The sequence below is a fragment of the Anomalospiza imberbis genome, chromosome 14 (assembly GCF_031753505.1).
Source record: "Anomalospiza imberbis isolate Cuckoo-Finch-1a 21T00152 chromosome 14, ASM3175350v1, whole genome shotgun sequence".
NCBI classification, from domain to species: domain Eukaryota; kingdom Metazoa; phylum Chordata; class Aves; order Passeriformes; family Viduidae; genus Anomalospiza; species Anomalospiza imberbis.
Window position 1 is genome coordinate 13,290,560 of NC_089694.1, and position 18,293 is coordinate 13,308,852.

At 39.8% G+C, this 18,293-nt stretch overlaps 1 protein-coding gene across 6 annotated transcripts in view; it reads right to left on the reverse strand.

Moving 5' to 3' along the window:
• The window catches only part of AFF2 (ALF transcription elongation factor 2), a 350,681-nt gene that overhangs the window by 116,136 nt on the left and 216,252 nt on the right, over positions 1 to 18,293 (reverse strand). For all 6 annotated transcript variants that reach the window (XM_068204990.1, XM_068204985.1, XM_068204986.1 and 3 more), the window contains exons 5-7: positions 9,371 to 9,457; positions 6,398 to 6,434; positions 6,094 to 6,145 (exon numbers count right to left, since the gene is read on the reverse strand). In XM_068204990.1, the coding sequence (XP_068061091.1) occupies positions 6,094 to 6,145; positions 6,398 to 6,434; positions 9,371 to 9,457 (176 nt within the window). The remainder of the gene's footprint in view (positions 1 to 6,093; positions 6,146 to 6,397; positions 6,435 to 9,370; positions 9,458 to 18,293) is intronic.

Genomic DNA, 18,293 nt, shown 5'->3' on the forward strand with positions numbered 1-18,293 from the left:
TCATTCGTATGTCTTTTATCAGCAAGTGTGTGGGTCACAAAACAAATGGGTGGGAGAGGGACTGAGTGTGGTGGCTTCCTCTGCTCTACCCTGATTTACATTTTCAGATTTACTGAGAGCATTTCTTTTTCAAAAGGAATGTTTGAAGTTGCGCTGAAGTTCGGAAGTGACTCCATCCCACAGAAATGTAAATTGGGAGGTCAGTTTGAGACTGGCCTTAAGCCATAAAGGCACAACATGTGCTGCTGCCTGTGAAAAAGCTCTTTAAATACAGGGAAACCTGTGGCAGATTTGCAGTCTCACCACTTTCCAAAATGGGAAATGATTTGTAGCAGACAGGGAAATACATCAGGAATCCAAACATGTTACTGTGTGTCATTTACCTCTCTCTATTAATGCTGACATTTCAGTGGTCGCAGTTCAGTGACTGCATGCACTTGGCACTGACACAGGAGCGCATCCTGCTTGAGAACAAAGTATTTCAACTGCTACTCGTTAGTTAGGGCAAATAAATGTTGAATTTTTAATGGGGGGTTATACAGTATCAGAGGAAATTCAAATGGTTCAGTGCTCACTTGAGTCACAACCAGCAATGCTGGCAAGAATGCAGTTGGTTAGCTTGTTTCAGGCAGCCTTAAAGGCAGTAAGCCTCAGATAGGCAAGAAAAATTTTTAAAAATTGATCAGCAAAATATCACAGAGTTAATTTAGTTCCATTCCCACCATTTTTTAAACTGATTTATAAACATGTCAGGAGAAAGAGATCATGGAAAATAATGTATTAGGAAATGACTTTATTTTGACAGAGAGGTTAAACTGTATGTGAGCCAGCTGAATAATGAAAACAAATTAAAAGCCTAATTTAGAAATTATTTTGAATTATGGGCTTATCTTCAAAGATGAAGGGCTTTTAATTGTGACACTGGATTTTCACGTATTTCACATCAGCTGAAATATTTTGCAAGTTTGCTTCTATAGGCAACTGTCCATAGGAAACACTAGTATATTTTATTCCAAATTACTTCATACTTTGCTCAAAAGGCAAAGCCTGCAGCAGTGAGGAACAAAGCAACAGTCTGGACTGACTATCATTGCTTCAAACTCAAGAATTTACAAGGCAAAAGGATTAAAAAAAAAACTTCTAGCTTACAAAACAAAACAGTAAATATGAAAGATGAGTGACATTTCTCAAAAGAGACCCTTCTATTTTCATCTGCTATTTGTCCCTTTAATATAGTGCACTGGAGCTCTCTAAAGATTAATGGAGTTCCAATTACATGCCACTGTTGTTTCACTTATCATAATTTGTACATGGCACTGTGAGGCCCTTGTAGTCATGACTTTCCCAGTTTACCCAGAGGGAATATCTTTGGAACTTCCTACTTCTAACAAACAGGCAGCACTTAGTGCAATGATTCAGGCTGGCCACGTGAAGGTAGGCTGTGACAAAAAGCTGGCTGTCACCACTGAGGGCTCAACTGGTGCTTTCACGCTTTGTTATGGTCAGCTAAAAACTGTAATTAGTAATAGGAACATTTCAGCTTCTCCTGTGTATTACACCTGGGCTGCATTGTGACTGCAGCACTGAGAGTTGACACATAAATAGAAACCTGCTTCCTATGCCAGTTGGAGATGAATTTTACATTTTTGGTTCCTGGTATGTTTTTGGAAATTATGCATGAACATGGAATGATTCCCTATTTTTGCTGTTGTTGTTTTTATTAACTGATTTCTTTCCAGGTTAAGAATTCACCAGTGCTTCTTGATTTGAATGTTCTGAATAGTTCTGAATAACAACATTACTTGTTGCAATATCCAATACTTGGTGTAAAATCCTCTTGATGTATGATTACTCTCCATAAGGACCTCATGCTGATTCATTTCAAACTGTGAATTACCTTTAATTCATAGCTTGCACATGCTGCCAAATTTCATTTTCTATGTTCCCAGGTGGCTGTCCCTGACACAGAGGAGATCTTCCAAAAAGCCATTAGATATTTATGAAAAGTATTTAGATGTCAAGAAGCACATTTCCATTTTCAAACACACTTCCATCAAGTATTATGGCAATATTTGGGATTAGGAAAGTACTGGTATTTATTTGAATTTTTTTGGAAGTGTGAAGTGAAATCCTGGCCCAGCTGAAAGCTGAGCTGAACACACGTAGGAAAATCCTTGCTGAAATATCACAAAAAGATTTTCAGCTGCTTGCTTTAGTTTTAAGCCCCCTGTATTTAGCTGCTCTCTACTCCACACACAGGTTGTGTATCATTAAGTATGATGGATAACAAAAACTCCATAAAGATAAAACAAGTTGGTTTTGTCTGACCCATAAAAATTTGCTGCTCAAAGTTTTTAATGGTTTCCGGTAGTTCACTGAGCCCATGAGAAGGGCCTTTTAATACTGTATTAATACAGTAAGTATAGGAAGTAATTTTATGACAGGGGAAGAATACCATTATGATTACATTCTTCTTTTTAGCTAGGCTTTTATGGAAACTACCCAAGACTACTCTGCAGTATGATTTCAAAACACAGGATGTGCTTGATTAAAAAGGTTCTGGGTAGCTTCCAACTGGACAAAGGCCAAATGCTAACAACCAAAACAGAACAAAAGGACTGGATGTTTGAGGATGACATACTTGCAATGGCAATTATATAACAGAAACCCAAGTCATGAGCTGAATTCGTCCCCTCAAATTCATGGAAGCTGACAGAAAATCCTTTGCAGTGCAATTGGTTACACCTTATCTGTTCCTGCTTACTCTGCTTCATAATAAACTAATCAGAGCAGACTGGCTGAAAACTGACCACACAATGCCCAGCACAGATTCACAGTGAATTTGAAATTACAAAAAGGGAAACCAAGTGCTGCAGTTTTACATAGCCTGATTTCAGCTGTAAAAATTCACCACAGTACACACACATGCATGCACACCAGTGTTCAAAATTTCATTTTCAAGATTTTTGAGTGTAACTTAGGAGCTGAGGTTAGTTATAAGTCCATGTTCTCATGTGCATGGGCGCAGAATTTAGAAAAAATCCTAACTACTCTATCTTCTACTTTACCAGCTGCACTGGGGATTTGGTTGATTCAGCATGTGGATGTAACAAAGTATACTGAAACATTATAAAAAGGATGAAATTTGTATTTCATAAAGCTTTACTTGGACAAGAAGCCATGCATCTTGCATCCCTCTACAATAGCAACCATTAATTAATCCACCTTGCAGTACGCCATCCTCATTTTCCCCCGGAAGTGTGCACCTGAGAGGTTATCTTGCAAAAATCATACGTGCCTTCGGTCTGATCTTCTAGGACCCCCATGTTGCCACCCCTGATCCCTGTAATGACATACAGACAGCTTGGCTGCTGGAGCAGAATGCAGCATCATGAAGGTAAAGTATCTCTGCTGCGCATTCACCTCTGAAGTAGTCATGGTATAACTCAGCAGTGTGGTGAATGCCAACACATTATTACCAGCTCCTTTGGATCTCTAACAAAGCCAATGGAATGTACAGGACTGTCACTAGGACCAATGTAAATGGAAAACTGCACGTGAACTTTAAAAAGTTGGGAAACAGCTAGAAACATATCCAGGTTAAATGGACTCTAACAAAGCATACAGACGAACAAAGTCAAATTCAGCAAGATTTGATCAAACTGAAATATAGATGACAGATCCTATTGACAAAATATGTAATTGGTGGGGGATAGTTTTGAAGTCAGCAAGACCATACTGTGTGACTGAGAGCATAGCAACAGATGTTACTGGGGATAAGCTGGACTGTCATTTCACTCATACACTGCAATATCCCCAAAACCAGCCAGTGTTAGAGAGATTAAATCCTCCTTTATACAACTGCAATCTGATAAACACTCTATCATTAAAATACACAATGACTGCAGGAGCTGTCTACCTATCAGGTTTGTTTGGACTGCACTATCCAGCTCTACCTGATACCATTACCTCTTTCTGTCCCACTCCTGCTTTAATTTCATTATGTGCTCAAGTATGGCAATTCCCCGTGAAGGTGGTGGTAACTGCACACACAGATCTAAAGAAACACATTGGCCTCGTAATACCAAGCCTCACAGTGGACTGCCTTCTAACCTCCCAAAGCCCTGTGGAAATTCTTAGAAGCTGCCTTAACAATTTTTCTGCAGTAAAAGAGAAAAAGTGATAGTAATGGGTTAGCTGATCTTCATTTGGAAGCTAAAAATAAAAGTAGCTTTATTGCAGCTCTGATCTCTCATGTGTAAAATCTATCACCTACCGTAAGAAGGCAGTTCATTGCAGCAGAAATCTGATTGATAGTACTGGAACTTTAGATCAAGCAGCAGAACAGAGAACAACTGGTTCATAAAATGTACTCAGTGTCTTCGGGTTTTATATCAGGCTTCCTATAGAGAGCTTTGGTCCCATTAAATGCACTATATACCACTGAGCTCTGAAGCACTGTTCTTTTGAAATTCGGCTTATAACTATAAACCATGATTGACAAGTCTATTACTGTTGGTTACAAACTATTGAAATATTGTATTTTATGGTACACTCACTAAAATATTTTTCACAGTGGAATCCAAATACATTTGCTTTTAGAGAAAAATAATTTTAAGATGCAATAATATTTTTTCCTTTTTTTAAATATTACGGAATGTGCTTGATGTTAGATTTGGATCACTTTGATTTTCTGAAACATGAATGCACCCACCCTGTTACCAAGAACTGTGGGTACAGTGGTTAGAGACTTCACAAAAAAAACCAAGTCATTACTGGAAGCCAAACAGCAAAGGGCAAAAATTAATTTGTTACTAAGTTTAATAAATAAATGCTATTCATGCAAATCAATCTAAATATCATTAGCATTCCTATCCAATTCTCATTTAATCTGAAAAAAAACCTATTTAATTTTAAAATTTGATCAATCGCTGAGCCACATTTTTGTAAAGGTTTACTCAACCAACTGTATTTGAATGAGCACTTCCATGACTTGAGTTTGTGAGTAAAGAACTGGACCTTCAGAGCCCACTGAGAACATCAACGGATTCAGTACCCACATGTACTCCAGTCCTGTACCTCTCCCAAAATCACAGACACATCACTGAACTCCAACAAGCCCTTTTGTGTACGCAAACTTGCACTAAGAATCAGTATATTTAAATTCATTTTAAAAACTTGTCTAGGTATCTCCACATTGATTTTTCTTCCCCTAGAGGGATTTTTAAAATTGTCTTTCGTAGATTAAGGGGAACCACTAGAATAATTTTGAAGTAATTTTAAATGAACCTATTGTATTTACACAGCTGTCAGTTAAGCTAGTGCAGTTCTGCATTCAGTACTTTAGAACACTTAACACTAAAAGACACAGCAGCTCTGAACTGAAATCAGACCCATACATTTTCATAAGTATAAAACAATAGCCTACTGTTCAAAGTTGGTATTTAGCTCCTGTTTCCAAATTAGAGAACCTGGGATAAAAGTAAAAAACAATTCGGTCTCCACTCACTGCTACACTACTACAGCCTTACACCAGAGAAGCACCAAAGAAAAATGGTTTAACACAATGGAGAATTAGCTCTTTCACAATTTTCAACTGTCATATTTATAGATCATCTGTGATTTTCAGCTGTTTCAAAGTGTATGAAACTCAAGACCAGCTTTTCAACACCAGCTAGCAGAAGCATTCTGTATGATGTGTTTTTACTCTCTCTCACTGTATGAATGTAAAAATTCCTGCATCATCTGTTCATTGGGTTGCATTTTCTATTGTAAGAGGCTTAGTATCTGATGAGAGAAGCATAAAAGTGATTTAATTTTGGCAAGCTGTAGAACTAAAATCAGCATTATTTCTGCTTAATAAACTCATCTTTCACACATACCTCTGTTAGCTAATGCTTAAAAAGAAGAAACAGTAATAAGCACTGGAAACATAAAACTGGTTTATGGCTAATTTTTAAGGACTACAGAGAACACCTGAACACCAGGACAAGATTATGAGCAGAGCTAGGTTTTAGTTACCTTTGGAGAAATAAGCTCATGCCTTATGATAAATTTAAAATGAGATTTAAAGCTGGAAATAATAATACTTACGACTTTTGTGGCACTGACTTAGTTGCAACTTTCCCTGCTGGATCACTCCACTCTGCAAACAAAGGAAACACATTTTCAAATGTCAAAAGATTACTGTAGAATTAAAATGCACCCAAAGCTGTCAGCCCATCTAATTATACTTGGTTTCACAACATGCCACAATGCATAACATGTAATAAAAAATGGAACTGATCTGCTTTAGCACCACAGAAATTAATTTTTTAGCCTTTGTTTTAATGATGTTAAGCAGACAGAAAAAAAATATCCAACCCTGACTGTTAGGAATAGGATGATAAAGACCTACTTTGTACATTGTATCCTGAGGTCAGATGTTGGGAGTCCTACAAAGAAGAACACACAAAATGTCAGCATTAGTTAAATAAGATGAAGAAGGTAAGATATATCTTGGCTTGCTAGACTAAGGGCACTGGCATTATACCAACAGGGAAGGAGATGGCACAGGGAAGGGATCACAGCATTGTTAAGGCAGCACCAGTGACATTAGTTTAAAAAACCATTAACTGTGGAGACAGAGCACCACTGAGGGACCCTTCAGAGCTCAGGCAAGAGAATGTCCTCAGCTGCTGTAAATCTACACCCCCCTTTATGGAGACAACACGCAGATTTACACCCGCAGCAGCCCAAGCCTTCCCCAGGCTTGGCCATGGATGTGTGTAGGAGCCATCCAGGACATACAATTTAGAACACAGCATGAATGCAGCTATGCATTAAATTCAGTGCCATTGCCTTTCTTTTGTTTGATCTCACTGCCTGGAAATACAGTAATCTTTTACTGGTACCCACTGTATTTATTTGGACTGTGACACACGGGATTTGATAAAGACACGGGAAGTAGATCTTCACCTGATGGAAATTGGTCCAAATCCAATGAAATCAATGGAAGTACAACAACTTAAAACCAGCAAAGAGTCTGGCTTGCAACACTGAGCATGCTAATGCCAGGATTCTTGTTGGTTCACAATAACTAAGCTGTTTCCTTAATGTCACAGTGTTTTCTGGCTTAGTTTTTCTCTACGCTCTGTAGTCCACAGTGATTGTCATCAGCTTTCCTTCCAAGCTGAGTTTGATCAGTTGAAATTAAGGTGCTATTTACAGCCTCATCCTACAGCCTGGCTCTGCTTTGCTGGAAGTGTTAGTTCTGTAGGATGTTAAAGTCATTAAAGCCCTCACTGCACTTCCTCTTAGGGCACTATTAGTTCCTAATATTATATTGTGCTGTCAGTCAGTCCCTTGTGAAGTAAATAATGCCCTAAGAGTAAACACAGCACTTTAAATTTAAATGTCAAAGGGATAAATTATTTTGATAAGCTCCACCTCTTTTATCACACTTTTAAAATGAATGTTTCTTATGAGAATACCTTTATTTTAACAGCTAAATTGAAAACTTGTAACAGTGCCTGTCTCTGGTTTATATGGCTGCACAACCTAGCCATATTATGTCCTAGATGCATAATTTGGCCAGCCATAATTGATTTAAAGTGATGTTCTGAAGAGACACTTCTGTTGTATTTTTTAAAGTAAGACTACCGAGCATGAAAAAAATTATGTGCTTGCTTATTTCCTGCAATGCTAGCTTAAAAAAAATTCTAATTTATATTTTTTATTGAAGTGATATGGTCAAGAATTTTAGGATCAACATTTACTGTGCCCAGAAATTAACTTTGATGTGGATCTTAAAAGTTCAAAGCCAATTTGATAGAAACAGAAAAGCAAACCCAAAATTTTAGCTTCCCTGAAGCTCTGCTTATACTGCTACCAAGGGAGATAGTGTTAGTCTGCAGGACTCAAACCACTTTCTGAAGGACTTATCAGAAACAGAACACTAAATTAAGAGATGGTATAAATTTACCAGCTTCCAGCAGGTAAAAACTGTACCTTAAAGGGTTCAACTGACTTTTACCCAATTTGCAATGAGGATTGTGCTCTGGTAATTATGAGCCTACAAGAAAGATGGAGAGAGGCTTTCTATGAGCACATGTAGTGACAGGACAAGGGGAAATGGCTTCAGACTGAGAGTAGGTTTAAATTAGATATCAGGAAAAATCTGTACTGTGGGGGTGGAGAGGCGCTGGAACAGGTTGTCCAGAAAAGCTGTGGATGCCCCATCCCTGCAAGTGTTCATGGCCAGGCTGGATGTGGCTCTGAGCAACCTGGTTTACTGCCCAAGGCAGGGAACTAGATGAAACCAGAAAATGTTTAAGGTCCCTTCCCACCCAGGCCACTCTCTGATTCAATGACTTCTGATGCTTCACACTGCAGCAGGAAACTGCAGTGACAGTGGTAGTGCTAGGGCAGTAACAATCACATTCCATTGAAATAAGACATTCTGGGCACTGGCTTTGGCTTTGTTTAAGAAGCCACAGATATTGCTAATTTAATTTCTTTCTGACTAAGTATGGTGGCTATATTTCAGACAGGGGAAATCAGTAAGAGCAAAATCACATTCCAGCTTCTAAATCAGGATATGATTGCTTGAACTAAAATGTTAAGCAGTACCAGTTTAATAAGCTATTTTTCAAGATCCTGCCTTTGGAAAGAAACTTTTATGCAGCTCTATGAAAGAATGGTATAAATTCCCCAACCTGGGGAAGTTCTCTTCTTCCCCAAACACCATCAGCTCAGTTGTTCAAGTCCCAGCATGAGACACCTCTGGCAGAACCTGTCCCGGGTACGAGCCTGGTCTCTAGCAGTACTACTGGAATCATAGCCAGAAGGCAATAATGCAACGTGGGCTAAGGGCATCTTCAGATCATGCAATTTAACAATTCAGTGTGGATTACATGAACTAGAGGTACTCTCTAGGCAAGTGTGCCTAGACTCTGTGCCTCCCTCTGGGGTGTGACTCAGACAGATGCCACCATGCTCTTCACATGCAAGGACCTTTTCACTCACCATAACTTGTCTATGCAGCCAGAACCTCACCATGCAATCAATCAGTAAGTGGGAAAAAATGTCCATTTCAAACCTTTTCATTGCACAAATAATAATGCAAGAAAACCGAACAAAATATATTTTACTTGACATAGAAAGACTCCCATAACAACAGAGATAAAAAGCTCACTTTGCTTCTACTGGGTCTTCTGCAGCTTTAAATAAGCAGTTCTACTAGTAGCACCAGTCTGATTGGGAATTTCCAACTAAAAATAGTATCAGAAATTGTTTTTAAGTGGGAACAATTACAAAAATGAACTCTCCAGCAAAGAGCACTCAACAGAACAGAATGCTAATCAGGTCACTGGTAATAGCCCACTTGTACCTTGCTTGGGATAGAAAACTTGGTCTGCTCAGCCTTGCCCGGAGTGTGAATAGCAGTGAGAGGAGGAGGCCAGGAATGGGTCATCTCCTAGGGAAAAAAAGAAAAAGTTTAGAAAACAAATTCATGTACACAGAGAAGAAAGAGAGCCAGAAATGGTCCCATCTGCTCCACTGAGCCTGGAGATGCAATTGCTCAAGGAATCGACCCCACCACCTCACACCCTTAGGTCACAGATGAACACCTAAACAACCCCACAGGCAGGACTTCCTCAGAATGAGAGTGAGGACGGGTTTTATTCTTGAAAATTCTGACCATCCATGTCTTCATCAGAGGGCAACTGGCTCCATCTCTGTGTTCAGCCTGCCAAGCTGTATGAATAGAGCAGGGCTCTACCTGCAAAGCCTGGGCAGGAAGGGGGCCCTCCTGTACAGCACTGGGTGCAATCCTCTAAGGGAGTGCATGGTGGCAAGATGCAGCCCTATTCAAGACTGCAGAGAGGCAAAAGAAACAAGAGGCAGGTCTAGAAAAATCTGGAATGGGCTTGCAGCATGAATGCCTGGTGGAGCAGAGAATAGAGACAGCACCACAGCATCTTCTTGTGGCACTGGCCACAGGCTCTTATTGTGGTAAGCAACGTCACAGCCTCAGAGCACTACTGATTCCACTTCAAAATGAGGAACTAAGAAATCAGGTGAATCCAATGAAACCTGCCTACCAGATCATCTAAGCAAAACCCATCCATTTTCTGTATCAGTGTGTTTATTCATCATTCGTACACTCATGTCCCAATTATCTTTAAAGAAACAACCTGGGTATTCATGGCTACCAAGCACCAGCAGAAGAGCAGCACACCCACTCCTTCCCACTGCAGGGAGCTGCTGCCCCAGCAAGCCTGACAGGAGCACACTGGGGTTTGTGCTCACTGGAGCAGGGGGAAAATCGCTAAAACCAAGGAACTGCACAAGTGGTGGCTTCTAATGAGTGTGTTTTATGGGAGACACTGCTTCTTTCTCACTTTGCTTTTAATTTAATAAATATCCAGAGAGGCAGTACTAGTTGTCTCTGGCATTCTGTTGCATCTTTGTCTTGGTTTTCTTTGCCTTAAAAACTCAGAAAGAATTATTTTTTGAGACAAGGGAGAGAAAGAGAAGAGCATCCCATCTCAGAAATCTTGTGTGCAATGGCCTGACTGAAGTAAACTACACTTCCCAGGTACTATTACACACTGGTCAAACCCAGGGCTAGTCACAATGAAGCTTATAAACAGGCTAGTTTCTGTAGGCAACATGACAACCACTCAAATGAACCACAAATAAAAACATAACATAATGCAATTGATTAAGAAAATATAGGTGGTATAAAAAGGGCAGTGTGGTGGGTGAATTTTGGCTAAACACATGCCCTGGGTGGCTACAGCTGATACAAATTATAGTTCACTGAAGACAGAGCTAGCAAGTTTCAGAACTACAGTTGTCCCTCCCAAATTATGTGTCATGGAGGAGGTTTGGAGAAAGGAAAACTCTGCACCGTGGTCCTCAGTCAGTGGGACAGGCAGACATATAGACTTCCTTGGGCAGATGGGCCAGGCTGCACTCCTGAAAGAACTTCTGGGTTTCTGCTGTGGAGCCCAGAGCCTGCTTTCACTAGACAAAGCCCAAACAGTGGCATTGAGGTAGAAAGGAGCAGTTGCTGAATGGCTCATCCCTCCCGGTGTGTGAGGCTGTGGCAGCTCGGTGCCCTGTCAGGAAGAGCACTATTAAATGGCACTGATTGTCTGACCTCTGCACAGGGGAAGGCAGAAAGAGATTTCAGCATCCCGTGAACTTTTCTGTGAGATAATATAATCCAATCCTGCATGCCTTGGCCAAATCCTTTGCCATGGAGGTTGCTTTGTGGCAAATCTCTTCATAGCAAAATGAAGAAACAGAGAGTGTAACACATAATTAAAAGAGGGCCAGGCATTATGACTGAAGGCAGAAATGAAGAATATTCTAGAACTACAATTATAGGCTTGACCTCAGTCTCTTCCTGCCCACACAGAAAATGCTGTACAGAGAGCCTGGGATTCATGGGGAGGTGAAGCCAGCAAACATTTCAGAATATTGCCTGTCAAAACACATGTAGTATCCACTGCCTACCTACTTGGCAGGCTGAAGTGTAAGCAAACCTAGTCATCTCCCTATCAGGGGACACGTGAACATAAAACAGTGGGAAAAGGAGCCTGCTATTATTTGAGGAAATTCAATTACAAGGTAAGAAATTCTGCCTCCACTGATGTTAGGACTATCCAATCTCTGTGTTTACAGAGTTACCTTGTGAGCACCAAAATCTCCTACAAAGGTACAACCTAGCAACATGGAAACATTTCACTTCAATTCTCACTGCAATGAAAATTATTGGACAGAAATTTCCAGATTGGATCACACATGCATAACACAAACATTTAAAGTTTAGCATACAAAAAAACACCGTGTGTGGAAGGAGTGAGAAAGTATATAGTTCACTAAAGAAACATACCTACATCTACCTACAGACAGGTACCAGAGCTCTGTCGACCAAAGAACCTTGAACAGTGGTAGAGAAAGTTTTGAGTTCACTCATCTGAAAAATGTCACTTCAAAATGTACGGGCAGCAACCCCACACCAACCAGCACACAGCTGCATGCTCCAGTCACACAGAGCTGAGCTACACAAGGACATGCAAAAATGGCACTGCACTGCTGCCACTGAAGGGTAAAAATCCCAACCCCACACCCTGTGGGGATGTGACTGCTTAGCTCGCTCCTACTCCGTTCCTTAAGCACAGGTAGGTTACTATGCAGCATCAGAAGAAAAGATGCCATTTGTTTAATCATCCACATGACTTCACCATTCTTTCTTGTGCCCCAATTTCTTCTGGAGGTACTTCCTCTTTAAGTACTTGCTAAGCTCTATTTTGTTTAGCTTGTGAAATTTGATATATTGACCTTCTAATATGTTAAGACTATAAAGAGCCACACAGATGGTGTGTGTTGTGTATGTGTCCATTAAGATGTGTCTGTAACCACCTTAGTTTGTAAATACCTGGGAAAATAGACAGGGAATTAAATTCATGTTTTTTCAAGGAAAAGTTAAAACACTTTAATCAATCCAAATTTGGAAGTATTTAGAAATTCCTGGAAGTAAAAATAATAAAAGCAAGCATATGAAACACTTTAAAGAGGAATTTAATGGAAACAAAGTAATCCCACAAAATTGAGTTAGGATTTGTTTTCACATGGTTTGGACTTAAAATAATTCCAAAATCATGTTAACTGTTGGAGTGGGTAGATGACTGCTATAGAAGCATGCATTTTTCTTACAGACCTGGAGATTAAATGAGAAAGTAAACCTGCACTGTTTCTTTGCTTAAAAGTCACTGTGGTCCTCTGATGTAGTAACATCAAGCATCCTCCTTTCTGAAAATTATTTAAACATTGTTTTAATTGACTCCATGTGTTTCATTTATTAGAGCTAGACATGCTTGTCTCTTCAGCTAAGTCTGGCTTTTTTGGCTGTAAAAGCCCTCAGGTAAGTAACTAAGAAGGACACATGCAGACACGCGATCTAATGAATCACCCAAAACACAAATATCCCAAGCAAACCTTCTAAGGGATGCAGAGGTACAAGGCCAAATAATGATTTAAATGGAAGGAGAGGACTGGGGAAGGATTTAAACCTGCAAGTTTTTAAGGAAGAGGTAAGAAAGAGAGAATTGGGGATATGGGGCAGATGGTAAATAGCTTTACAAAACCAGTCCCTAAAATTAATAGCTGCCTTCAAGATTTATTTCCTGACTCTGTATTTCATTTTTTCCATAATTTCCTTCTTGTTCAAAAGAAAGTGTACTATGTTTTTAAGTACAGATAAAAGCACTGAGCCAGGCTCTGAGAGGCCATTATGGAAAAAAGAAGCAGGATTGTGTACTCTGTGTTCCTACTGAGGCAGCTTCCCTTCCTAGTGTGCTCTGAACTGCTTAGCCTGATCTAATTTGAAGTCTCCCAAGATACAGGGCTCATGCTACTTCCCTTGGGAGAACTGAGGGGAGACATGAGAACAGCCCTCAATTACAGAAAGAGCTGCTCCTAAAGGAGAGAGTAATCTGTTCTCCAGCTTTATGGAGGATATGAACTTCAACTGCAGCCAGAAAAATTCCAGTTAGAGGTAAGAGAAAGCTCTTTAATGGTAAGGATCCTGCAGCACTGAAACAGATTGCTCAGAGGGCGACATGGACTCCATCTGTGGAAGAACATGCCTAGGAACAGATAAGCACACATCAGTCAGGCTTGGCTTAGGCAGAATTGATTCCTGCACTGGGACAGGGATGTGTAGTAGATGATGAGATTTCTAAGACCCTTCCCAGCCCTTTTTCTTGTTCTGTAGTTTTGATATATCACAACTGGTTTGGCCAAGCCCTATTCTTACTGCTTCTCTTGTGGATACCTCCACAAAAAGGCAGAAAAACAAAGCAACAATCCCATTTTTTTCTTCTGTGACCACAAAGGCAGTCTCAGGACCAACACCTTCCCACATCATTAGAGGGCAGCCAGTGGAACAGGAGGACCAGCCCCACACACATCTCTAGCAATAAATTCAGTCTGAGACCACTGCTGCTAAAGAGATCTTACCAGTGATATTCTCTCTGTCAAATGACCTTCTATTTTAAATCTTAGCTAACTTTTAGTACTTTTAAATCTTAGCTAAATCTATTGCTTTAAACTTCCTCCAATTTTTGGAGACCAGCATGTTGAAGTTACATCCAGAAAAAAATAATATGTGAAGAATGGATATTCTAAGGTTATTAGAAACTTGATGTTACAGCTGGTGCTAAGCATCCTACTGCCTTGATTGAATAAAGATAGAAATAAAGACAGCCAAGTGATTTACCATTTATTAAAGACTCTATTAATGATTTATTAGTGTTTTATTAACTATTTATCAATGCAATCTTAGTAAAAAGCCTGTCTTGTTTCACAGCATCTTTCTGTTTTCTGCATTTATACAAAGCTGATCAAACTCTCTCTGGTAGGAAGCCAGTAATGCATGAGGAGCAGCCACACTTCCTGTGTGAGATGCATACTGAATTAAAAACCATCTCAGCCTGTTTCAACTTTGGGGGAAAGGCTAAGGAAAGAATAAATATATAGATATATATTTATACATGGAAATGACAAGCAAATGACACTAAAGCCTAAAGGAACACAAAGACAATAAACCTATGGGTTGCTTTTATTCATATTCCTTATGAAGGAATGAATAATTTGAATAAGCAGTTGGAAACACCCTGACCAGTAATCTACTTTATACTGGGTCAAAGGCTTCCTTAGGAAGGGATTTTGATAAATTTTTGGCATTGACGTGGATGTGATAGATAAATTCATTGATATATATTGACCGAAAACCTTTTACTCATGCAATTGTTTCAGCAAATTTATTACAAGTGGCTAGTGCCCAGCACATATGTTTTGAGCAACAATGTGGTGGCATCTACAATGATGTCTTTGTCATACTAGAATTTGTCTTGCTACTGTCCCAAAAGCTGCTTGAAAGACAATTGGAAATACACTGGATACATGCCTGAGTTTATTATTGAGAAACTAGAGTTGATTCTACAAAAAGCAACCATTTTTCTGACCACAGCCTAAACCACAGTGTTCACCTGTGGGTTTTATCAATGATGACTAATAAGTTCCCTTTGCCAGCTGGGGAATAATAGCATGCATTCCATATCATCCAATGGTAAATTATTATTTCTTTCCATTTTAACAAGAAGGGGACAGACAAAAATTATATTCTGTGAAAATGAATATAGAAATTGCTTTAGAAGCCAATTGTGGTTGACTATAAATTTTAGAGCATATGTTTTCCTTTCCTACTTTGTTAGCATTTGGAAATCCACAAAGAAATATGGGTATTTTCTTTTTCTGTTGAGTTTCTCAGTACTCTATGACTCCTGTATATCCCAAACTTTTCAATGTATTTTCCTCATACTGTAGCTTTTATAACTAATAACACTTATATTCTTTGCTTAGAGCATTTACAAGACAATAAAAAAAAAAGGTAAATAATGATTGATGCACTTACTGCTCTAACCAATCTCATATATGTGAAGAAAAACAATGCTCCATTACAGGGAGAAGGTATCTCAGCTCAAGAGGCTTTTTCAGGGGGAGAGTAATGGAGCCACACCACATGAACCCACCACTGGATTCAATTTCACAGGCCTGCCACAGTCCTAAGGAAACCATAGCCTATGTAAAAGTGCATGTGCCCTGTCAAAGGGTTCAGCTCCCTGCTGGGCCTGGCCCCAAATGGCCCACGCTGTGCATACAGGAGTTCACTCCCAAGGCTCCTCTGTCAAACAGGGTGAATGCTTTTCTCCAAGGTGGATCAGGATGATTTTCTTCAGGGTCCACCTCAGGCAGATTATATGGTCAAAAACTGGCCTGAATGTATTACATTGCCGAGGACAATCAATCCTTCAGTTCAATACCAAGAAGGTTTTGTGCCCTCCAGCACCTTCTCATGTGTTCTTAGCATTTTTAGGAGCATGCAGCACAATCCCTTATGGACCCACCATAGAAACACCATTATGATGAGCTGCACAGAGTTCTGCAGCAGCTGTATCCCTACTCCTGCCAGGCTTAGACTCCCAGTACCAGTGAAGTGCATGTAGGACATGGGGAGTTCACAGAATATAACCGGCAAAAAAAATCACACAATGTAAAAAACGAAGCAGGACCTAATAGCAAGCACACAGGACAGCTTTCTCAACCAGTTTTATGTGATGAGAGAATTAAGAGTTCAGTGGGATATGAGGACGTTGGAACTCATGAAGTCAAAGGTAGATACACCCAAAATGTATGACAGCCTCTCTGAACCACCATGCCTTTGTCTTCCACCATTGTCTGAGCTTCCAGCCAAACTCCAGGAGATGAGCAGAAGCCAGTGCTGTCTTTGTGATGAGCATTGAGCTTCCAAATGCTCCAAAGACAGGCATGTACTGACCAGGAATAACGACACTGACGGGAGTGGTAACTCTGCTTCCCAGCCAGGACAGGCAGGAGGAATCTTGTCAGCTGCAGGGGTTTGTTAAGGGCAGGCCATAATGGTGGTGTGCAAGGAGAGGATGATCCACGTTTTGCCAGGCACATATGAGATGCTGGGCCACAAGAGGTGCTTCTATTTCTATGTAACTTCCTGTTATTCCTGTTCCTCTGCACAGACCTACTGATGCGTGAGGAACATCAACATCAACATCAGAATGGGTCAGACTCGAGTTCCTGCTCCTCTGGAATGCTACAGACAGTGTTTGGTGCTGTGTCTTTCACAGAGCTCTTCAGGAACACCATGGCAATCATGAGGGCAAAATCCTGATCCTCCATACTTAAAAATTCTCAGCTGTGCTGAGACGTTTTCTGTTTAATACAGCATCCAGAACTGGATATTGGGTTCACACCAGCTAACACCAGTTTTAGAAGTCAATGATATGTCCATAAATATTCAGGTACCTGCAGTCACGTGTGTACCAAACCCAGTTCCAGAAGTGAGGCATCCTTCAGCTGTCACTCCTGGTAACTAAACTAATGGCTTTGGTGCCCAATACACAGAACCAGAGCCCTGCTGTGGACAGTATGGCCAGTGCAACACCTCCTGTTCTTGGCAGCTTCTCAGCCCCACTGAGATGCACTGCTATATCCCACTGATTTTATTTATTCAAAATAATACTTGTTGGTAACCATCCCCAGGCATGGCACATCTTATTGTCACAAGGGCCCCACGAGGTAGGAAGTATGCATTGAACTGTTAAATACAACATAACATCCTGGCACTACCAGAGTATAGTATAAACAAAGGCACAATAAGTCATAAAAAGCTAATTCTTTCAAAAGTTACTAATACCAACATATAATTTCATCTCTGCAATTTAAAAAACATTGGCAAAAAACTCATTCTCCAAGCAAATAAGCAACTGTGTTTTGAAACTATTCACTGCTGGCACTTGTTTAAGGGAATCTGGTAATTTGTTCCATCCATCCTCAGCTTCACAAGCAAGAAAGCATGTCTTGAATTGCCTGTTTTCTTCTCTGAAACTTAGGGTTCACACCAAGAGGAGAGCAGAACTATAATTTACAGTTACAAAACAAGACTACTCCTACCCTGAGGCACTCCACTGTGTGCATTTATACAATACATTACATCATCTCCTTTACATTGCCAGATGTAATCAATTCATGGGTTTTTTCATACAAGTACAACAGGGTGTTATATAGTTACAGGACAAGATCTTATCAATAGAATTTATTATAAAATGCATTAAATTTCTGAAGCAACTTATGGCAGCATAGTGAAAAAATAAAATCTCCAAATTCAATATCAGGCAAAATTAGATTGCTAAACCACAAAACCTCTTGTTCTGTAAGCTTAGCACAGAAACTGTGTAAGTTGTATATTGTGCAATAATTTTTAAACCAATGTAACCAGGTTATAACTAACATCCTGACAGTATGATGAAACGGAGTCCAAAAATCATGAGGAATTTGAAAGCATTAACTTGTGCCAGAAAATACTGGCTTTAGCTTTAAAACAGGAGGGTTAATTACCTGAAACAGCATATAAGGGAAATTAAGAAACCAAGTTAGGCAACTTAATTAAATTTAAAGCCCAATTCTTTTGTGTAAGCCATGATTTGCTTTCATTAAAACTGGACTCTGAGTTGTTACTCATCAAATACAAAGAAATGAAGCTACCACACACTGCTGTACAATACACTCTGAAATCCTTACAAAAGCTGTTTCTTTGCCTTCCAAACCGACTCTGCCAGATCTCTTATTCTGCTTACCACACAAGCAGTATTGCAGCAGGGTTTTCCTGTGTGGGTGTGCCAGAGTAGCATTTGTTTTTG